Raw genomic sequence first — 24394 nt, 5'->3', positions numbered from 1 at the left:
CATTCTCCCCGTGGCTGCGTGGGTTTCCTCCGGGTGCTCCGGTTTCCTCCCACAGTCCAAAGACGTGCAGGTTAGGTGGATTGGCCTTTATAAATTGTCCTTAGTGACCAAACAAAAAAGGTTAGGAGGGGTTATTGGATTACGGGGAAGTGAGGGATTTAAGTGGGTCGGTGCAGACTCGATGGGCCGAATGGCCTCCTTCTGCACTGGCTGTTCTATATCACAGCTTCTGAAGTCAGATCGGCCTTCCTGAAAGTGAACCCTCGGAATGCGATGGGTCCCTGGTTGTGCACTCAGAGCCTGCGCGGACCAGCTGGCAGATGTGCTCGCGGACAGCTTTAACCTGTCCCTACTCCGTTCCAAGGTCCCCACCTGCTTCAAGAAGACCACCATCATACTGGTGCCAAAGAAGAACCAGGCAACGGCCTCAATGACTACTGTCCGGTGGCCCTGACTTCAGTCGTAATGAAATGCTTCGAGAGGTTGATCATGAAGCGCATCTCCTCCATACTCTCAGAACGCCTTGATCCACTGCAATTCGCATACCGTCGCAACCGGTCCACAGCAGACGCCATCTCCCTGGCCCTACACTCATCCCTAGAGCATCTCGACAACAAGAACTCCTACATCAGACTCCGCCTTCAACACCATAATCCCAGCCAAGCTCATATCAAAGCTCCAAAACCTAGGACTTGGCTCCCCACTCTGCAACTGGATCCTCAATTTTCTGACCAACAGACCACAATCTGTAAGAATGAACAACAACACCTCCTCCACAATAGTCCTCAACACCGGGGCCCCGCAAGGCTGCGTACTTAACCCCCTACTCTACTCCCTGTACACACACGACTGCGTGGTAAAATTTGGTTCACATCCATCTACAAGTTTGCTGATGACACGACCATAGTGGGCCGGATCTCGAATAACGACGAGTCTGAATACAGGAGGGAGACAGAGAACCTAGTGGAGTGGTGTAGCGACAACAATCTCTCCCTCAATGCCAGCAAAACTAAAGAGCTGGTCATTAACTTCAGGAAGCAAAGTAATGTACACACCCCTGTCAGCATCAACGGGGCCGAGGTGGAGATGGTTAGCAGTTTCAAATTCCTAGGGGTGCACATCTCCAAAAATTTGTCCTGGTCCACCCACGTCGACGCTACCACCAAGAAAGCACAACAGCGCCTATACTTCCTCAGGAAACTAAGGAAATTTGGCATGTCCACATTAACTCTTACCAAGTTTTGCAGATGCACCACAGAAAGCATCCTATCGGGCTGCATCACAGCCTGGTATGGCAACTGCTCGGCCCAGGACCGCAAGAAACTTCAGAGAGTTGTGAACACCGCCCAGTCCATCACACGAACCTGCCTCCCATCCATTGACTCCATCTACACCTCCCGCTGCCTGGGGAAAGCGGGCAGCATAATCAAAGACCCCTCCCACCCGGCTTACTCACTCTTCCAACTTCTTCCATCGGGCAGGAGATACAGAAGTCTGAGAACACGCACGAACAAATTCAAAAACAGCTTCTCCCCCGCTGTTACCAGACTCCTAAATGACCCTCTTATAGACTGACCTGATTAACACTACACCCTGTATGCTTCACCCGATGCCGGTGTTTATGTAGTTACATTGTATACCTTGTGTTGCCCTATTATGTATTTTCTTTTATTCCCTTTTCTTCTCATGTACTTAATGATCTGTTGAGCTGTTCGCAGAAAAATACTTTTCACTGTACCTCGGTACACGTGACAATAAACAAATCCAATTCCCGCGATTCTCCGGTCCCGACCGGCCGAATTCCCGACAGTGTGGCTCTAACCATGTCTGGCCGTTCGGTAATCACACTCGGCGGCTGCGGACTCGGTCCGCGGCCGGCCTGGTGGGGGGGCGGGGGGATCAAGTAACGGGGGAAGGGGCCTTATGGGTGGCCGGGCGGCGATCGAGCGGGTCAGAGTGAGCGGCATGGGACAGGTCATTGGGACCTTCTTTATTGGTCCTGGTCCACCAACTGAGTCCGCCATCGTGTTTGGCGCAGCCGCTGCAGGCTGCCGCCATCCGCATGTGCGAACTCGCAACCTGACGAGCGGGGGCCGGTATCCGCAGCTAAAGCTGCGAAAAGCTCCCCAGGGCCTTGCTAGCCCCCTGCATGCAGGAGAATTGCTGTAAATCTTTTTCAGGAAAGTCTGCCGTGAAACGCCAGCGTTGTTACGCCAGCGAGGGGACATAGCCACATTTTTGGAATTAAGCCCACGTTTAAATTGGATTCGGTGAAAACACTGGTCTGGATTTGAATGTCCTGTTTCTGGGAAGTGACATTTTGGTTATTCCGTTTCTGTAGCTGCTGCATTGTTTAAGTTCTGGGTTTGAAACATGGCTTTGTTGTGTCACCCCCATCCCCCTCCCTTTCCCAACCTTTCCAATTATTCTCTCTGTCACTACAGAAGAATCCGAGGACTGTGCGTGTGGCCGAGGAACAGCGCGGCCTGGAACACCTCTACATGGATGTGGCGGTGAATTACAGCAGGGCACACCCCCTGAGTGTCCACATCAACAATGTATGTGCAGAGGCTATGGATGCTGTCTATGCAAGAGAGAGTGATGTGAAACACTGGATGGAGAAAGGTTTGTGAATAAACATGAGAGAGACGCACACTGACCAGAGAAACACTCCGAGGCCTTCAAGCCAGTTGTGCCATTAAGTTAGATTATGGTTAATTTATACTTCAATCTATTGACCTGCCTTTAATCCTGTTCACCAATAAAAATCTATCGATCTCCGTTTTCTAATGTCCAGTTGACCTGCTGCCCGAGTCCTGTGGGAGACCGTTCCAGATTTCCAACACTGTGTGACGTGCTTCCTGACATCACCCCTGAAAGGCAGGCTCTCATTTTAAGGTTATTCTTCCTGGTTGTGGACTCTCTCCACCAGAGGAAATAGTCCTCGCTGTCAGCGCCATCAAATCATTCAATCACCTTGAACAACATCAATTAGATAAACCTTTAATCTTTCATATTCAATGGAATAAATGCCGATTTGGTGAAAGCTATCCTCGTCATTTAACCTATTCAGCCCTCGGAATGTCCTGGTGAATCTGCACCATCTCCAAAGTCAGGATATTTTTTCCAGAGGTTTCGTGCTCAGAGGTGAATGCAGTTCTCCAGATGAGATATAAACAGAGTTTAATATAATTGTAACATTACTTCCACCCAATTGATGTCCGGTTCACTTTGACAGATATTCAATCCAGAGAAAGACTCTTTCATTCACAAATAAGAACTCTTACAACACCAGGTTAAAGTCCAACAGGTTTATTTGGAATCACTAGTTTTCGGATCACAGCTCCTTCATCAGGTGAGTGAAGAGGTAGGTTACACAAACACAGCATATATAGACAAAGCAAATAATACTTTGAATGCGAATCTTTACACTCTACACCAGCATCCCCATGACAACGGCCTTGCTGCACCAGCCTCAATACTAAGGTTAAGGTTATAACTCAGTATTAAGGTTAATGTGCAGGTTCAGTTGGCAGTTAAGAAGGCAAATGCAATGTTAGCATTCATGTTGCGAGGGCTAGAATACAAGACCAGGTTTATACTTCTGAGGCTGTATAAGGCTCTGGTCAGACCCCATTTGGAGTACTGTGAGCAGTTTTGGGCCCCGTATCTAAGGAAGGATGTGCTGGCCTTGGAAAGGGTCCAGAGGAGGTTCACAAGAATGATCCCTGGAATGAAGAACTTGTCGTATGAGGAACATTTGAGGACTCTGGGTCTGTACTCATTCGAGCTCAGAAGGATGAGGGGATCTTATTGAAACAGTACAAGATACTGCGAGGCCTGGATAGAGTGGACGTGGAGAGGATGTTTCCACTTGTAGGAAAAACTAGAACCAGAGGACACCATCTCAGATTAAAGGGACGATCTTTTAAAACCGAGATGAGGAGGAATTTCTTCAGCCAGAGGGTGGTGAATCTGTGGAACTGTTTGCCGCAGAAGGCTGTGGGGGCCAATTCACTGAGTGTCTTTAAGACAGAGATAGATAGGTTCTTGATTAATAAGAGGATCTGGGGTTATGGGGAGAAGGCAGGAGAATGGGGGGTGAGAAAATATCAGCCATGATTGAACGGTGGAGCAGACTTGATGGGCTGAGTGGCCTAATTCTGCTCCTATGTCTTATGGTCTATGGTCTTATAGTACTCAACACCGACAACTGCCAATCTCCAGATGCAATTCGACAACTCATCCACTTTCATCCTCGATCACAACGTCTTCACCTTCGACAACAATTTCTTCATCCAGGCCATGGGTCAGCCATGGGGACCAAATTCGCACCTCAATACGCCAACATTTTCATGCATAAGTTCGAACAAGACCTCTTCACCGCACAGGACATTCTACTGACGTTATACATCAGATACATCGATGACATTTTTTCCCCTTTGGACCTACAGCGAAGAATCACTGAAACGATAACACGATGACATCAATAAGTTCCATCCCACCATTGGACTCACCATGGACTACTCTCCAGAATCGGTTTCATTCTTTGACACACTCACCCCAATCAAGGACGGTCACCTCAGCGTTTTGTTTTACCGCAAGCCCACGGATAACCTCGCGATGCTCCACTTCTCCAGCTTCCACCCTAAATACATTAAAGAAGCCATCCCCTATGGACAAGCCCTCCATATACACAGGATCTACTCAGACAAGGAAGAATGTTACAGACACTGAAAGACACCCTCGTAAGAACGGGATATGATGCTTGACTCATCGATCGACAGTTCCAATGTGCCACAGCAAAAAACCGCACCAACCTCCTCAGAAGACAAACACAGAACACAACCGACAGAGTACCCTTCGTCGTCCAGTACGTTCCGGAGCGGAGAAACTACAACCTCTTCTTCGGAGTCTTCAACACGTCATCGATGAAGACGAACATCTTGGCAAGGCCAGCCCCACACCCCCACTACTTGCCTTCAAACAACCGCGCAACCTCAAACAGACCACTGTTTGCAGCAAACTACCCAGCCTTCAGAACAGTGACCACGACACCACACAACCCTGCCATGGCAATCTCTGCAAGACGTGCCAGATCATCGAAATGTGTACCACCATTACACGTGAGAATACCACCCACCAGGTACGTGGTACATACTTGTGCGACTCGGCCAACATTGTCTACCTCATGCGCTGCAGGAAAGGATGTCCCGAGGCGTGGTACATTGGCGAGACCATGCAGACGCTGCGACAAAGGATGAATGGACATCGCGCGACAATCACCAGGCAGGAATGTTCCCTTCCAGTCGGGAAACACTTCAGCAGTCAAGGGCTTTCAGCCTCTGATCTCCGGGTAAGCGTTCTCCAAGGCGGCCTTCAGGACCCGCGACAACGCAGAATCGCCGAGCAGAAACTTATAGCCAAGTTCCGCACACATGAGTACGGCCTCAACTGATACCTTGGATTCATGGCGCATTACATTCAACCCCCCACCATCTGGCCTGGGCTTGCAAAATCCTACCAACTGTCCTGTCTTGAGATAATTCACACCTCTTTAACCTGGGATTATCCCTCTCTCCAGTCTTATCATCTGGACCTGTAAAGACTTAATTACCTGCATAAACCGCATTCAAAGTATCATCTTGCATCATTGGCTTTGTCTATATGCTGTATTTGTGGAACCCACCTCTTCATTCACCTGATGAAGGAGCTGTGCTCCGAAAGCTAGTGATTCCATATAAACCTGTTGGACTTTAACCTGGTGTTTTAAGACTTCTTACTGTGCTCACCCCAGTCCAACGCCGGCATCTCCACATCATTCACAATTCACAGGGGAGGCAGTGGCACAGTGGCATTGTCACTGGATTAGTAATCCAGAGACCCAGGATAATCATCTGGGGACCTGGTTCGAATCCCACCACGGCAGGTGATGGAATTTAAACTGAATAAAAAATCTGGAATTAAAAGTCTAATGATGACCATGAAACTATTGTCGATTGTTGTAAAAACTCATCTGGTTCACTGATGTCCTTTAGGGAAGGAAATCTGCCGTCCTTACCCGGTCTGGCCTACATGTGACTCCAGACCCACAGCAATGTGGTTGACTTTTAACTGCCCCCTCAAGGACAATTAGGGATGGGCAGTAAATGCTGGCACAGCCTGCGACACCAACATCCCATGAACAACGCCAGGGACCTGGGTTCAACCTCAGGTGACTGTGTGGAGTCTGCACGTTCTCCCCATATCTGCGCGAGTTTCCTCCGGGTGCTCCAGATTCTTCCCACAGTCCAAAGACGTGCAGGTTCGGTGGATCAATGCATGGGGTTTTGGGGATAGGGCGGGGGAGTGCTCTCTTGGAGGGTCGGTGCAGACTTGACGGGCCGAATTACCTCCTTCTGCACTGCAACCGATTCACACACGAGTTTGAATCTCTGGTAAGGACAGTCGGATGTCTGATCGGGGAGGGGCTGCTGACGGTGGGGAATAGAATGTGAAGTAGGATTCTCGAGCAGCTGCTTGACCCCAGGTTGATCTGTTGTTTCTTTGGTTCTCGGCAGGTATTGAGGCTTCAATATTTGAAACAATGCCAGTTTCAGAAGATGTGCCACGGTGTCGGGTGAGTCCGGATCGGTGGAAAGGCTGTATCTGTCGCTACGAGCTGTGCATTGAGTGGTACCCTTGCTTCCTGAAATACTGTCGCACAAAAGACCCAGCTGGCAAGACAAGCTCTTATAAGTGTGGCATCAAAAGCTGCCAGAAATGCTCCCAGTTCGACTTCTACGTCCCACAGAAACAGCTGTGCCTGTGGGATGAAGACATTTAACCCTCTCCTACCACCACCCAGTGCTGGTACCTGATGGGGAGAGTTGTGGTCGGAGGCCCAGTGGGTGTCTTGTAGAAAATGGAGACTGGCACGTGCCCAGGAGGGAATGGGTCTGATTATGGGGCTGGATGGGCTCCTTGATTATACAGAATTAGATCAGATTAACATTCAGTGAGGAGAGTGCAGACACCGCCCAGTCATTCTGGCTGGGGGTCATTGGATTTAACAGGGTTACCAGGCCAGTGTTTCAAGGCCTGGCCTGGTGTTGGGCATACCCCCGCCCCCCCCCCCCCCACCCCCGCTCCCCCCCCCCCCCCCCCCCACCCCCCACCCCCGCTCCCCAACCCTCTCAGTGCCTTCTGTATTGGCCAAGGATGGACCCAGGAACTCTGGGAGCTTCAGAGAACCTGAATGAGTTCACTTCCTGCTTTGTGGAGGGTTAAAGATCTCAATATTTCTCACAATCTCTCCATTGGGAATTCTTCCTGTCCCCGTGGGATTGTCTGATTTACCTTCTGGGAATTTAAAGGATTGATTAATGTTGTATTATCATTAATCACTTCCTCCAGAAACGTATTTAAATGCTAATTCGTCCAATGTCCTGTTTCCTGAGAGTTTGCAATGAATATTGGATCATTTGCAAAAATGGAAATTCTGAAGAAAACGTGTTTGGGTCCATCATTAATCTTCAAAGCTTCAAAAGTCAATTTCTCTCGAGCATATTTCATGTTTGGTGAGCTAGTTAGATATTTCCTCGGGTCAGACAATGGGGGAGGTGGGTGGGATCAGTGATTAGTTACCACCAGTGAATTCGGTCTGGACCTGAAAGAACTTCATTCCATTCAGTGGCTCATCGGAGATTTGCTTCATCCGAGTAAAAGAGGCTTTACTGACGTGAACGCCCCCAGCAACTCTCGACATTTGTGACCAGCAATTTGTCCGCTTCGCAGAGCAACGGCCTCGTCTTTCAGATGTGGACAATCAATGATCATCTTGAATCCCAGTTCTTTATCCGCTGAAATCGGATATTATCTCATGTTGCAGTTTGATCGCTATCTTGTTGTTTGTTGGCAGTTATTTTGATACATGTGGCTAATCCCTGATTTGTCCTTATTTTGTGTCGATTAATCTCAGAGAAGCTTGTGGCAGATGATCTGGTGAAATCTCAGCTGATTCAACTATTTAGTTGTCTCAGTTTAGAATCATCCATCCATTAATGTGAAGGAGGTGCAGGAAATGACTGTCGTTAACCACCACGCTATCAATTAATCTACCAGACTGGAGACACTGGTAAATCAATAAAATCTTGCCTCTTACCATAAGTACCACCAGCTGGGCACAGTTAGATTTCCCTAAATGCATCAAATAATGTGCAGCTTGGGGGAACCTAGCCTGCCAATCTTTAACTTTGCTGATTCTTGCTCTGAAATGATGGGATTTATAGTTTTGCCAAATATTTTAATTCAGCTTTAATTTCTTAGCTTGTTGTAATTTAACCTGAATATCCAAATAATTCCAGTCCTTTGCACCTTTCTGTATTTGCCACAAAGAGAAAGATTTTGTGTTCCGTTTAAATGTTGTTTGTGAAACATCCGTCCTGTGAAACTCTTGTTGACGCAAATTTTCTGAGATTGAAGAATGAGGTCTCGTTCACAGATATTGTTTCCTTGATTTCAGTTCTCCAGAATCCTTTCCAATTTCAGTTTGACCATCTGAATCATTCCCAGAAATTATTCACCGCAAAAAGGAAATCAGAGGATTAGTTCAAAGGGAAGAGTTTTATCATCATGAAATCATTGTCACAGTATTGGGTGTTCCTTGAGAAATGTTTTTTTTTTAAATAGAAACTTAAATGAGACTCAGTAACCAAAGATCCAGCTCCTTTTAAATCAACATTTCTCCTTCCCAAGATGTGTGTGAAGAGTGCAGAGTGAGGCAGAAACTTTCCTTGCTGTGTACAGTAACATCCCAGCAGAACAGAACATGTTATATTATTTGAAAACTGGTGCCTTGTCTTAACTTTTAGACATTTTACAGTATATACTTTGAGATTGTGCAAGATGCAGAAATATGTTTTCAATGTAAGTGTCTGGCTGCAGGTTTCCGTGCTTAGATCTGGGTCTCCTGGTTATTGACATTGGATTGGAACATGACGAGATCTGGAATCACTCAATACAGTAAAGTGTCAGCTGATGTTGTGCCTTATTCTGATGCGGTTCACAGTTTCTGAACCATGAATGTTGTGAGTCCAAATTGTACCTGATCACATCTGAATCTGGGGCTCCCGGGTGATGGTTCTTCAATTCTTCCTCCTCACCTTTGTTCAGAATGTGGGTTTGGAATTTCTCTCATTGCTTTATTGACCTCCGTCACAGTGACTGCTTAGTTCCAGGGGTCACAGTGCGGGCACAGGTTTTGGAAGATGCCATTGTGTTTGTGGCAATGTTTTGACGTGTTGCAGAAATGCTCATTTTGGTACTGGAGAATGATTAGAGGTACGATGGTGACGGGAATGTTTTGGGGTACCATGGCGACGGGGGAATGTTTTGGGGTACCATGGCGATGGGGGAATGTTTTGGGGTACCATGGTGACGGAGGAAAGTTTTGGGGTACCATGGCGACGGGGGGGTGTTTTGGGGTACCATGGTGACGGGAATGTTTTGGGGTACCATGGTGACGGAGGAAAGTTTTGGGGTGCCATGGCGACGGGGGAATGTTTTGGGGTACCATGGTGACGGGGAATGTTTTGGGGTACCATGGTGACGGAGGAAGGTTTTGGGGTACCATGGCGACGGGGGAATGTTTTGGGGTACCATGGTGACAGGGAATGTTTTGGGGTACCATGGTGACAGGGAATGTTTTGGGGTACTATGGTGACGGGATGAATATTTTGGGGTGCCATGGTGACGGGGGAATGTTTCGGGGTACCATGGTGACGGGATGAATATTTTGGGGTACCATGGTGACGGGGAATATTTCGGGGTACCATGGTGACAGAGAATATTTTGGGGTACATTGGTAACGGGAGAATATTTTGGGGTACCAGGTGACGGGGAATGTTTTGGGGTACCATGGTGACGGGATGAATATTTTGTGGTACCATGGTGATGGAAGAATATTTTGGGGTACCATGGTGACAGGGAATATTTTGGGGTGCCAGGTGACGGGGAATGTTTTGGGGTACCATGGTGACGGGATGAATATTTTGTGGTACCATGGTGATGGAAGAATATTTTGGGGTACCATGGTGATGGGATGAATATTTTGCGGTACCATGGTGACGGGGAATGTTTTGGGGTACCATGGCGACAGAGAATATTTTGGGGTACATTGGTAACGGGGAATGTTTTGGGGTACCATGGTGACAGGGAATATTTTGGGGTACCATGGTGACGGGGGAATGTTTTGGGGTACCATGCGACAGGGAATGTTTTGGGGTACCATGGTGACGGGGGAATGCTCCGGGGTACCATGGTGACGGGGGAATGTTTTGGGGTACCATGCGACAGGGAATGTTTTGGGGTACCATGGTGACGGGGGAATGCTCCGGGGTACCATGGTGATGGGATGAATATTTTGGGGTACCATGGTGATGGGGGAATGTTTTGGGGTACCATGGCGACAGGGAATGTTTCGGGGTACCATGGTGACGGGGGAATGTTTCGGGGAACCATGGTGATGGGGGAATGTTTCGGGGTACCATGGTGACGGGATGAATATTTTGGGGTACCATGGTGAGCGGGAATATTTTGGGGTACCAGGTGCCGGGGAATGTTCCGGGGTACCATGGCGACAGGGAATATTTTGGGGTACCATGGTGACGGGGGAATGTTTCGGGGTACCATGATGACGGGGGAATGTTTCGGGGTACCATGGTGACAGGGAATGTTTCGGGGTACCATGGTGATGGGGGAATGCTTCGGGGTACCATGGTGACGGGGAATGTTTCAGGGTACCATGGTGACGGAATGTTTCGGGGTACCATGGCGACGGGGAATGTTTCGGGGTACCATGGCGACGGGGAATGTTTCGGGGTACCATGGTGACGGGGGAATGTTTCGGGTACCATGGTGACGGGGGAATGTTTTGGGGTACCATGGCGACGGGGAATGTTTCGGGGTACCATGGCGACGGGGAATGTTTCGGGGTACCATGGCGACAGGGAATGTTTTGGGGTACCATGGTGACGGGGGAATGTTTCGGGGTACCATGGCGACGGGGAATGTTTTGGGGAATATTTCGGGGTACCATGGCGACGGGCACTGTTTCGGGGTACCATGGCGACGGGGAATGTTTTGGGGAATGTTTCGGGGTACCATGGCGACGGGGAATGTTTCGAGCTACCATGGCGACAGGGAATGTTTCGGGGTACCATGGTGACGGGGAATGTTTCGGAGTACCATGGCGACGGGGAATGTTTCGGGTGAAGCAGCAGTGACATGGCTTCACCCAATAACTGTACAGAATCTCACAAAGTGCCTTCATTCCTGTTCAGTGTTTCTGAAATGTCTTAACAAACAAAATTATTTTTGTATTATTATGTAAAAAAAATAAAAGATTGCTTTATTCAGAAAAGAAATTAACTCTGTTCATATCTAGATAATTTATCAGGTTCAATAATAATAAACTCTTGCACAGATGATGCCTGTTTCTTTGTCATCGAATTAAGTCTATCTGAACTTTCATTTCTGCTTCTATTCAGAGATTTATTTAATTGATTCTTGGCTGTTACATTGATCTGAGGGAGGCCAAGGGAGAGGAACGAGAAGAGGTGAGTGAGGGAGGTGTAAATGATAACAGCAGAATGACAGAAAGGGAGGGAAACCAGGGGAATCTGTCAAAATAGAGCTTCCATGGTACAGAAAGGAGATAGGCCCCAGTGAGCAGATCACCTGACTACAGTGGGGGCTAAACAGACGAGGCATAGGACAAGCAAACATGGAACACAACTTCAAACTGAACTGCCTGCCGAGGATGAAAGTTCTAAACCCAATGTGTTGGGAATAGGGAGTCGATGTAGGTAGCTGGAGAGATGAGCAGGATTTCAAAATGTAGACATTGAAAATAGAAGCAGGAGGAGGCAATTCGGCCCTTTGGGCCTGCTCCACCATTCATTACCATCATGGCTGATCATCAAGCTCAATACCCTGATCCCGCCTCTTCCCCCCCCCCCCCCCCCCCCCAATATCCTTTGATCCCTTTCGCTCCAAGAGCTACATCTAGTTCCTTCTTGAAAACATGCAGTGTTCAACTACTTCCTGCGGTGACGAATTCCACAGGCCGACCACACTCTGGGTGAAGAAATATCTTCTCACCTCAGTCCGAAATGGTCTACCCCATGTTCTCAGACTGACCCTGATGCACCTCCAATTACACACGAGGCAAGTTGTAGGAAACAAAGTAATGGTTTTAATACTCTAAGATGTATCCTGCCTGCTGCTGAACCCAGACTGGAGACAGGGCGGCAGATCAGTCAACTGTATACAACACCCAGTGGGGTGGAGCCACGGAAGAACAACAATATATAGCACAGTGAGTAACAATGGAACAAACAGTGACAGAGAATATGTACAGCGCTGTAATTAACAGTGGAACAACAATAACAGGGGTTCACCACAGACCCCTGGGGCAAAATTCTCAGGTATCGGCACGATGTCCGCCGACTGGCGCCAAAAACGGTGCAAATCAGTCGGGCATCGCGCCGCCCCAACGGTGCGGAATCCTCCGCATCTTGGGGGGCCGAGCCCCAACCTTGAGGGGCTAGGCCCGCGCCGGACTAATTTCCACCCCGGCAGCTGGCGGAAAAGGCCTTTGGTGCCCCGCCAGATGGCGCGGAAATGACATCACCGGGCGGCGCATGCGCGGGAGCGTTAGCGGCCGCTCACGGCATCCCCGCGCATTCGCTGTGGAGGGAGTCTCTTCCGCCTCCGCCATGGTGGAGACCGTGACGAAGGCAGAAGGAAAAGAGTGCCTCCACAGGCCCGCCCGCGGATCGGTGGGCCCCGATCGTGGGCCAGGCCACCGTGGGGGCACCCACCGGGGGCCGGATCACCCCGTGCCCCCCCCCAGGAGCCCGCCCGCGCCGCTTTGTCCCGCCGGTAAGAGAGGTGGTTTAATCCACGCCGGCGGGACAGGCATCCTAGCAGCGGGACTTCGGCCCATCCGGGCCGGAGAATCGCAGGGGGGGGGCCCGCCAACCGGCGCGGCGCGATTCCCGCCCCGCCAAATCTGTGCCGAAGAATCCGGCGGGGGCGGGATTCACGCCAGCCCCCGGCGATTCTCCGACCCGGCGGGGGGTCGGAGAATCTCGCCCCTGGTTCTGGACCCCCCGCACCATCGGGAACATCCCGCATCTACCCTGTCTAGTCCTGTGAGATTTTTAGAGGATAACATTGGGAACAGTATGGAAGAGATTGACAGCTGAAAAAATCTATTTAAGTAGACTTGGTAATTGATGAGAAATAAGAACATGAAGATATAGAAGCTCAAGGCCATTTTGCCCTTTGAGTCTGTTGCCGTAGAAATTAGAGCGAGGCCTCCTCTATTTACCATTTTTACCAATTACTTGGACTGATTGTATGGTTGCTAAATTTGCTGATAATACAAAGGTAGGAATGAAGTTGTGAAGAGGATATGAAGGTCCTGCAAAGCGATACAGGTTAAGTGAATGGGAAAAATTGGCAGGTGGTAAATAATGTGGCCAAATGTGAACTTGTCCAGTTTGGCAGCAAGAATAGAAAAGTAGAGAATTATTTAAAAAGAGAAATTGCACAACTGTGAGGTGGAGAGGGATTTGGGTTTCTGGTGTGTGATTCAGAGGGGGCGGGGGGGGGGGGGGGGTGTAAATCAGCAAGTGATTAGGAAGGCAAATGCAATGTAGTTTATTGCGAGGATATATGAAAGAAAAGGGATATTTTGCTCCAGTTGTACAGGGCGTTAGTGAGACCACATCGGGACGACCGCCCTTACCTTCTGTCACTTTATTTAAGAAAGGATATAAATGAGTTAGAAGCAGTTCAGAGACTGATTCCTGGGATGGGGGGGAGGGGTTATTTTAAGTGGGAAGGTTGGATAGGTGGGGCCTGTATACAGTGGAGTTTAGATGAATGAAAATGAAATGAAAATCGCTTATTGTCACAAGTAGGCTTCAAATGAAGTTACTGTGAAAAGCCCCTAGTCGCTACATTCCGGCGCCTGTTCGGGGAGGCCGGCACGGGAATTGAACCGTGCTGCTGGCCTGCCTTGGTCTGCTTTCAAAGCCAGCGATTTAGCCCTATGCTAAACAGCCCCAAATGGTGTATCTCTGGTTGGCAATCAGTAGCTAGTGGTGTCCCTCAGGGATCAGTGTTGGGCCCACAACTGTTCACAATTTACATAGATGATTTGGAGTTGGGGACCAAGGGCAATGTGTCCAAGTTTGCAGACGACACTAAGATAAGTGGTAAAGCAAAAAGTGCAGAGGATACTGGAAGTCTGCAGAGGGATTTGGATAGGCTAAGTGAATGGGCTAGGGTCTGGCAGATGGAATACAATGTTGACAAATGTGAGGTTATCCATTTTTGTAGACATTGCAGCAAAAGGGATTATTATTTAAATGATAAAATATTAAAACATGCTGCTGTGCAGAGACCTGGGTGTGCTAGTGTATGAGTTGCAAAAAGTTGGTTTACAGGTGCAACAGGTAATTAAGAAGGCAAATGGAATTTTGTCCTTCATTGCTAGAGGGATGGAGTTTAAGACCAGGGAGGTTCTGCTGCAATTGTATAAGGTGTTAGTGAGGCCGCACCTGGAGTATTGTGTTCAGTTTTGGTCTCCTTACTTGAGAAAGGACGTACTGGCACTGGAGGGTGTGCAGAGGAGATTCACTAGGTTAATCCCAGAGCTGAAGGGGTTGGATTACGAGGAGAGGTTGAGTAGACTGGGACTGTACTCGTTGGAATTTAGAAGGATGAGAGGGGATCTTATAGAAACATATAAATTAAAGGGAATAGATAGGATAGATGCGGGCAGGTTGTTTCCACTGGCGGGTCAAACTAGGGGGCATAGCCTCAAAATAAGGGGAAGTAGATTTAGGACTGAGCTCAGGAGGAACTTCTTCACCCAAAGGGTTGTGAATCTATCGAATTCCTTGCCCAGTGAAGCAGTTGAGGCTCCTTCATTAAATGTTTTTAAGATAAAGATAGATAGTTTTTTGAAGAATAAAGGGATTAAGGGTTATGGTGTTCGGGCCGGAAAGTGGAGCTGAGTCCACAAAAGATCAGCCATGATCTCATTGAATGGCGGAGCAGGCTCGAGGGGCCAGGTGGCCGACTCCTGCTCCTAGTTCTTATGTTCTTTAAATGGTGTGGGATTCGCGATTGACACCCAGGAGGCTGACAAGCTGCAGCCGCAGGTATACATTTCACTCCCCAAACAAGGAGAGCAGCCCTGGGATTTACTGATGTCGAGCTGGAGACCCACCTGGAGTCCGTGGAGGAGAAGAGGGTGACCCTGTACCCCGGCCTGGGAAGCAGGCTGCCAGCTGCAGCCGTTCACTGTGCCTGGGCGCAGGTGGCAGAGACGGTCCTTCCTCCAGTAACACTGCCCAGACCAGCCGGCAGTGCCGGGAGACCCCTCCTCAGGGCGGCCAGGGTCAGCAGGCAGCGCTGTGCCCTGGCACGACCCCACACACCCGTAACCCCCCCAGGCAGCACTGTGCTCTGGCACCGACCCCGCCCCACACACCCGTAACCCCCCCAGGCAGCACTGTGCCCTGGCACCGACCCCGCCCCACACACCCGTAACCCCCCCAGGCAGCACTGTGCCCTGGCACCGACCCCGCCCCACACACCCGTAACCCCCCCAGGCAGCACTGTGCCCTGGCACCGACCCCGCCCCACACACCCGTAACCCCCCAGGCAGCACCGTGCCCTGGCACCGACCCCGCCCCACACACCCGTAACCCCCCAGGCAGCACTGTGCCCCTGACCCCGCCCCACACACCCGTAACCCCCCAGGCAGCACTGTGCCCTGGCACCGACCCCGCCAGACACACCCGTAACCCCCCCTCCCCCACCCGGAGGATGGTCGAACCCTCACCCTGCCCCACATGTCGGTACCCATACCGGCCGCCATGGCCACTGAGACCACCAGCTGCCCACCCCCTGGGCTGCATGTGTTGGACTGTCTCACACTGTCATTACCCCCCCCCCCCCCACCAACCAGGAGAACGCCACCCAAAGCCGCCGGGAGTGGGGGGTCGCCAGAGCAGTCGAGTTAGCCAACTGCACCACGTCTGGATAGTTGGAGAATTAGTCAATTACGACCAGGTAGTCACATCCATTAAATTGGATGTATCAGTGGAAATATTAGTCTTAGTCGGGTCAAAGAAAGCAAGGACGGCAGCATCGATAGCGAGATGCGCAGTGCTCTCCACTCCTGTTCGTGTTTTGGCGACCACTGAAAAACAATATATTTTTAATGGATTCCCTGAGCTGGGACGTCTTGGAGACAAGTTTGGGAATAAACTTTCCCACAAAGTTAATCATCCGCAAACTCCCTTTTTGTCTGTGGGCTGTGGCATCTTTCGAATGGCTTTGATTTATTAATCACCCGGCTACATACCTTTTACCGAGAGCTTGTCTCCTAAAAAAGTGATGGTGCCAACTCCGAATGGGCATTTTGTCTGATTGAGTTCGAGCACATTCTTGCTGAGTCTTTGTAGGACTTGAAGAAGCCTTTCGTCATGATCCTCACACGTGGACCCCCAGATTATAATGTCGCCGACGTAGACACGGACACCCGCTAATCCTTCCACTACGTGCCCCATGGCACGATGAAAGATTTCAGTAGCTGAGATTTGCAAGAAGCAGTAACGCCCGAAGGGTGGGTTAAAGGTGCTCAACCTTGTGCTCTCATCATCGCGCTTAAGCTGCCAGGAGCTTTGTGACACGTCCAACTTGCTGAAACATGTCGCTCCAGCCATCTCACACGCTATTTCTTCCCCCTTCGGGATTGGGTAGTGCTCCCTCTTATTGTTCAGGTTGAGATCCTTAGGGTCCACACATATCCTCAGGTCCCCATTCCTCTTTTTCACACACACCATGGAGATGACCCAGTCGTTGGGCCCTCCAAGCACCTGAGGATGCCTAAGGCCGTCATTCTTTGTAGCTCAACCTTGAGCTTGTCCCTCAGTGGAGCAGGCACCGTCTGGGCACGTGCACAACCGGTTTCCCATCCTCCTTTAGCTGGATGCTAGATGTGAAGGGCAGGGTGCCAAATCCTTGAAACACCTCCAGATGGTTCTTTGTGATCGATTCCACTGAGATATGTCAGTCAGGTGTGCTGTAATGTGCACCCTCTTGACGAGCCCAAGTTCTTCACACGCCTGCACCCCAATGAGCGATTCACGCTCTGCCTCCACTCTGAGGAACACTATTCTATGCGTTACATCCTTGATGGTGACTTCGAGCTCGCATGCTACTAAGGTCATGATCTGGTGACAGTTGTAATCCTTCATGAGCCCGGTTCTTGGAGTAATTTTTGGCTTGACATTTGGACATTGCACCGCCGATAATGGATTCAGATTGGCCCTCGCTCCCATATCGAGTTTACAGCTGATTGGCGTTCCATTAATCATTACCTAGATCCATCTGTTCCCATAACAGCCTCCCCGAACAGGCGCCGGAATGTGGCGACTAGGGGCTTTTCACAGTAACTTAATTGAAGCCTACTTGTGACAATAAGCGATTTTCATTTCATTTTTCATTTTGTCCTTAATGGTCGCCGCATTCGCCTCATGAACTGCAAATTTCTAGAAAAACCTCTTTGTTTTGGCCGGTCGAACTGATTCTGTCCCTATTCAAAATCATGCTCACATTGGCCCGGTTGTCGGTGCCTTTATCCTTATTCACACTTCGCTTCTGTTCAGATAACTGTCAGACCGAAGGTGCATCGCCTGGAAAAATAACCCGTTCTGCTACACTTATGACAAATTTTTTTTAATGCAGGACATCACTGTGGCAAGTGTCTGTGGTCACATTTCTGGCACAAAATGGCCGCCCGCATTGAGACCACGATTCTGGTGATGCTGCTCAACAGTCTGCTCAAGATGGCCGCCCGCACTGAGACCACGGCTCTTTTCGGACTGCGTCACAGTGTTTGTGGCACCAGCATCTTCTCCGAGATTGGCGCCAACATGTTTTGAGCTGTGGATACCGATCTGCTGTGCAGCTAACTCACTTGCCTGGCAGATCCTGATTGCATTTTCTAATGTGAGATTGTCTCTCCGCAACAATCTCTCTCCGCAACAATCTCTCTCTAAGTCTATCGTTCAATGTCCCACAAATTATTTGGTCACGGATCATTGATGACTGGAGATTTTCGAAATTGCAAGACTGGGCCCTTCAACTGAAAATCTGTCGTAAAACTATCGAACGATTCATCAACTTCTTTGGGATGCGTACGGAATAGGTATCTTTCAAATGTCTCATTCTTTCTCGGAGAGCAGTGCCGATCAAAATAATTAATCACCCCGTTGTAACTCCTGCTTCCCTCTCCGTTATCAAAAATAAAGGTATTATAAAGTTCAAGTGCTTGAGGACCCGCTACCGTGAGCAGCAACACAATGCGCCTTTCATCGGGCTGTGCCCGGAGGCCAAGGGCGAAGACATAGAGTCCAAACCGCTGTTTGAAAATGTGCCAGTTTTTGTCTACGTTACCCGAGACTTGAAGTTGGTGGGGTGCCTTTAAACCTTCCATCTCGAACTTCACCGTCGTCTGTTGCTGTGAGGAACAAATAGCTGCAGTTCACCAGGTTGGCGGAGAAGTTGTTTGTTCTGATTCTTTGAGTCTTCGAAGTAATTCACCTCATCTTGTCTGTAGTTAACTTCAGTTGTTCAGCACTCCTGGTACCATGTTCTATGTCCGTGGTTCCCCCAATGATGGAGACACACACACAACATTAGTGTGTTCAACCAGAACAATGATTTATTGTTAGACACGTGGGAAGATAACAAACAGATCTATATACAAACAAAGTTACTCAAGTTGCTAGGGTGCTACTCTTTTTGTTTATACATTTAGAGTACCCAATTCATTTTTTCCAATTCAGGGGCAATTTAGCATAGCCAATCCACCTACCCTGCACATCTTTGGGTTGTGGGGGTGAAACCCACTGCTGCCCTGGGAGCTACTCTTAAGTACGACTGTCCTACTATCCGTCCTACCACCAACTGCCCAGTCCCATCAGTCACATGATGCATGTCTGGCACCATCCACTGGCAGGAGGTCATACCAATGTTACATACATTAATAAACAGCTTTATACATTTATACATCTATATACAGATACGTATGTATGCATATCACCACACGGGGAAGGTTCAGGTTTGGGACGAAGTTTGTGGCCTGCTATACGTGGCACCGATGGCGAGTGAGCGGACCAACAACATGGGCTCATGAAACTTTGAACTGCACAGGTGAACAAGGCAGGAGTGCCCGCTGACAAAGAACAAAGAACAAAGAAAAGTACAGCACAGGAACAGGCCCTTCGGCCCTCCAAGCCTGCGCCAAACATGCTGCCCGTCTAAATTAAAATCTTTTACACTTCCGGGGTCCGTATCCCTCTATTCCCATCCTATTCATGTATTTGTCAAGATGCCCCAAATATCTATACACTCTGTCGCCGCTGTTGTTTGCGCTAGCGATAGAGCCTCTGACAATGGCTCTTAGAGGGTTGGCAGAGTGGCGAGGGATTATGAGGGGAGGGTAGGGAGCACCGGGTGTCGTTTTACGCTGATGACCTACTATTGTATGTATCAGACCCGTTGGAGAGCATGGGGAGGATCAGGGGCCTGTTGGGGACGTTTGGGGAGTTCTCAGGATATAACCTAAATGTAGAGAAAAGCGAAGTGTTCCCGGCGAATGAGCTGGGTCAGCAAGCCAATCTAGGGGGGATGTAATTCAAAGTGGCCAGAGACAGGTTTAGATACTTGGGGATTCAGGCGAGGGAATGGGCGATGTTACACAAATGGAATTTAACAAAGCTGGTGGAGGAGGTTAGGGAGGGTCTGGAGAGGTGGGACTCGCTGTACCTGACTCTGGGAGGGAGGGTCCAAGTGGTGAAGATGAACATTCTGCCGAGGTTCCAGTTCATATTCCAGACATTTCCAATCTTTGCACTGAAGGCCTTCTTTCAAAAACGGGATATGATTATCTCAGACTTTGTGTGGGCAAGAGCAAGAGACCCGAGCTGTTCAAGTGAACAAAGAACAAAGAACAAAGAAATGTACAGCACAGGAACAGGCCCTTCGGCCCTCCAAGCCCGTGCCGACCATACTGCCCGACTAAACTACAATATTCTACACTTCCTGGGTCCGTATCCTTCTATTCCCATCCTATTCATATATTTGTCAAGATGCCCCTTAAATGTCCCTATCGTCCCTGCTTCCACTACCTCCTCCGGTAGTGAGTTCCAGGCACCCACTACCCTCTGCGTAAAAAACTTGCCTCGTACATCTACTCTAAACCTTGCCCCTCTCACCTTAAACCTATGCCCCCTAGTAATTGACCCCTCTACCCTGGGGAAAAGCCTCTGACTATCCACTCTGTCTATGCCCCTCATAATTTTGTATACCTCTATCAGGTCGCCCCTCAACCTCCTTCGTTCCAGTGAGAACAAACCGAGTTTATTCAATCGCTCCTCATAGCTTATGCCCTCCATACCAGGCAACATTCTGATAAATCTCTTCTGCACCCTCTCTAAAGCCTCCACATCCTTCTGGTAGTGTGGCGACCAGAATTGAACACTATACTCCAAGTGTGGCCTAACTAAGGTCCTATACAGCTGCAACATGACTTGCCAATTCTTATACTCAATGCCCCGGCCAATGAAGGCAAGCATGCCGTATGCCTTCTTGACTACCTTCTCCACCTGTGTTGCCCCTTTCAATGACCTGTGGACCTGTACTCCTAGATCTCTTTGACTTTCAATACTCTTGAGGGTTCTACCATTCACTGTATATTCCCTACCTGCATTAGCCCTTCCAAAATGCATTACCTCACATTTGTCCGGATTAAACTCCATCTGCCATCTCTCCGCCCAAGTCTCCAGACAATCTAAATCCTGCTGTATCCTCAGACAGTCCTCATCGCTATCCGCAATTCCACCAACCTTTGTGTCGTCTGCAAACTTACTAAACTGGAAGACAAGCATCCAGCAGAGGGCAGTAGAGTAGAGCTGCCGATTGGCTGTTGCAGGGGAAATTTGATACCTCCGTTGTGGTCACCCTAACTTGAAGGTGTACCTGAGCAAGGGACCCTAGCTGTTCAAGTGAAGACAAACATCCAGCAGAGGGCAGTAGAGCAGAGCGACTGATTGGCTGTTGCGGGGAAATTCGCATACCTCCGTTGTGGTCACCCTAACTTGAAGGTGTACCTGACCAAGAGACCCTACCTGTTCACCTGAAGACAAGCATCCAGCAGAGGGCAGTAGAGCAGAGCTGCCGATTGGCTGTTGCGGGGGAAATTTGCATACCTCCGTTGTGGTCACCCTAACTTGAAGGTGGTTTGTGGAGGAGCTGTTGTCAAGTGACCCTTAAACCCGAAACTGTGTTTCCCTCCCTACCCCCTCCTCTAACCAAAAAAAACCCAACCACTGTGAAGATCAAGAGGAAGGCTCGAGGGCAGGTAGAAGTAGAAAGAAGTTGAATCGTGATGTCACAGCCTGCAGGTAAGGGATTGGCTGGTGACTGGTAAGTAGTTTTTCTTTTCTTTTCCCTCAGGTGTTAACGTGCGGGGCGCAGAGGTTGCTGAGTGAGTGCTTGCTGAGAAGGGGAGTGAATAACAGGTAAGCTCTTTCTTTCTTTTTCTTTTTTTATCTAGAGGGGATGGCAGGGAAGGTAGTGCAATGTTCCTCCTGCAGAATGTTTGAGGTGAGGGACGCCGTCAGTGTCCCTGCTGATTTCACCTGTGGGAAGTGCACCCATCTCCAGCTCCTCAGAAACCGCGTTAGGGAACTGGAGCTGGAGCTGGTTGAACTTCGGATCATTCGGGAGGCAGAGGTGGTCATAGATAGAAGCTTCAGGGATGTAGTTACTCCGAAGAATAAAGATAGATGGGTGACGGTGAGAGGGGCTGGGAGGAAGCAGTCAGTACAGGGATCCCCTGTGGTCGTGCCCCTTAGTAACAAGTATACCGCTTTGGATACTGTTGGGGGAATGACTTACCAGGGGTAAGCCATGGGGTACAGGTCTCTAGCACAGAGTCTGTCCCTGTTGCTCAGAAGGGAAGGGGGGAGAGGAGTAGAGCATTAGTCATTGGAGACTCCATAGTTAGGGGGATAGATAGGAGATTCTGTGGGAACGAGAGAGACTCGCGGTTGGTGTGTTGCCTCCCAGGTGCCAGGGCATGTGATGTCTCGGATCGTGTTTTCAGGATCCTTAAGGGGGAGGGGGAGCAGCCCCAAGTCGTGGTCCACATAGGTACCAACGACATAGGTAGGAAAAGGGATAGGGATGTAAGGCAGGAATTCAGGGAACTAGGGTGGAAACTTAGATCTAGGACAAACAGAGTTATTATCTCTGGGTTGTTGCCCGTGCCACGTGATAACGAGACGAGGAATAGGGAGAGAGAGGAGTTGAACGCGTAGCTACAGGGATGGTGCAGGAGGGAGGGTTTCAGATTTCTGGATAATTGGGGCTCATTCTGGGGTCGGTGGGACCTCTACAGACAGGATGGTCTACACCTGGACCAGATAGGTACCAATATCCTGGGGGGGAAATTTGCTAATGCTCTTCGGGCGGGTTTAAACTAGTTCAGCAGGGGCTTGGGAACCTGAATTGTAGCTGAATAGTATACAGGAGGTTGAGAGTAGTGAGGTCATGAGTAAGGTTTCAAAGTTGCAGGAGTGTACCGGCAGGCAGGAAGGTGGTTTAAAGTGTGTCTTCTTCAATGCCAGGAGCATCCGGAATAAGGTGGGTGAACTTGCGGCTGGGTTGGTACCTGGGACTTTGGTCGGGGTGGGAAAATTGTTTTTCGGGGGCAGGTTTGCCGGGGTGGGGGAGGTGGTGGATTTGTTTGAGTTGCCGAAGGGGAATGGGTTTAGGTAGCTGCAGGTTCGGGATTTTGTTGGGAGAGAGGTGCCGTCCTTCCCAGGGCTGCCGCCTTCGATGTTGCAGGACAAGCTTCTGTCGGAGGACGAAATAGAGGAGGGGAAGGTGTTGGATAGTCACAAGGAACTGATGGAGTGGGAGGGAGCCCGGGTTGAGGATGTTAAGTGCAAATGGGAGAGGAGCTGGGGGCTGGGGGCTGGGGGCTGGGGGCTGGGGGCTGGGAGCTGGGGGCTGGGGGCTGGGAGCTGGGGGCTGGGACATGGGCGGAGGCCTTGCGGAGGGTAAATGCATCCTCATCATTTGTGAGGTTAAGCCTCATGCAGTTTAAAGTGATGCACCGGGCCCGCACATTGGGGGCAAGGATGAGCAGATTTTTTGATGGGGTGGAAGACGGTGTGGCAGTGCGGTGGGGGGGGGGGGTTGTCCCGCGAATCACGTCCACATGTCCTGGGCGTGTCCAAGATTAAGGGATTCTGGCCGGGGTTCCCGGACGTGATGTCCGAGGTTCTGGGGGTGAGGGTGGCCCCAAGTCAGCAGGTGGTGATATGTGGGGTATTGGAAGACCCGGGGTTACGGGGTACTGGGGGGCCGGGGTGGGGAGAGGCCGATGTGTTGGCCTTTGCCTCCCTGATTGCCCGCAGACGGATTGCGTTGTGATGGGGGGATTCGGAACCGCCGAGTGCGGGGGTGTGGGTGAGCGACTTGGCAGAATCCCTGAGGTTGGAGACGATCACGTTCATTCTGCGGGGGTAGGGAGAAGGGTTCACGATTTCTTCAAGGACATTTGAGGGGTCAGTGAGGGGGGGCTTTCAGGGGCGAGGGGGGTAAGGAGGGTTAAGAAGGGGGACGCAGGACATGGTTGAGGGTCTGTGTCAGGGGAACGTGAGGCTTGGGGTCTTTTGTTTTTCTTTTGATATTTTGTACATTTATATTTTTGTTGAAAATCCTTGAATAAAGATATTTTTTTAAACATAGACACAACCACTTCTGTTTCCTGCCCCTCCAGGGATTTCATGATCAATTCAAGTCGACTAATATTCCCCATCAACTGCCGCCCTTTGACGAACCCCGTTTGGCCCTTCCCATCACACCCTGCACACAGTCCTCTCTACTGCAGCCACTTAAAATGGCCAACTCCCGATTCAAAATGGTGAACGGCAAAGGCTGATGGGAAAGTCAGCCAACAAGACACAAACCAGCAGCTGCAGGTTGGCTGTGTATTTACCTCTGGAAAGGCCAGACAATATCGATACCAGAAACCATCAGCATAACAAAACAACAGCCATCTGCATACTAATGAGCAATCCCCGGGAACAATAAGCAACATTTAGACACACAAAGCCAAACCAGACTCTTCGGCGCCAGCAGGAGCCTACACAAAAGGAGGTGAATGAGCACCTCAAGACCGCCCATCGATCAGGGAACCGCTCCAGCATTGGAGAAAATCGAACCAAACGATTGGGACAAAGTCCAATCA

The 24394-nt window shown here is 49.7% G+C and overlaps 1 protein-coding gene across 1 annotated transcript in view; it reads left to right on the top strand.

Moving 5' to 3' along the window:
• LOC140398085 (out at first protein homolog) overlaps positions 1 to 11466 on the top strand; it is a 40523-nt gene extending 29057 nt beyond the window's left edge. The window contains exons 3-4 of the mRNA XM_072486300.1: positions 2445 to 2625; positions 6561 to 11466. Coding sequence (XP_072342401.1) covers positions 2445 to 2625; positions 6561 to 6826 — 447 coding nt within the window. The 3' untranslated portion in view covers positions 6827 to 11466. The remainder of the gene's footprint in view (positions 1 to 2444; positions 2626 to 6560) is intronic.
• Positions 11467 to 24394: the final 12928 nt, after the last annotated feature.

The sequence above is a fragment of the Scyliorhinus torazame genome, chromosome 21 (assembly GCF_047496885.1).
Source record: "Scyliorhinus torazame isolate Kashiwa2021f chromosome 21, sScyTor2.1, whole genome shotgun sequence".
NCBI lineage: Eukaryota > Metazoa > Chordata > Chondrichthyes > Carcharhiniformes > Scyliorhinidae > Scyliorhinus > Scyliorhinus torazame.
This window is presented reverse-complemented; position numbering and strand designations above follow the sequence as displayed.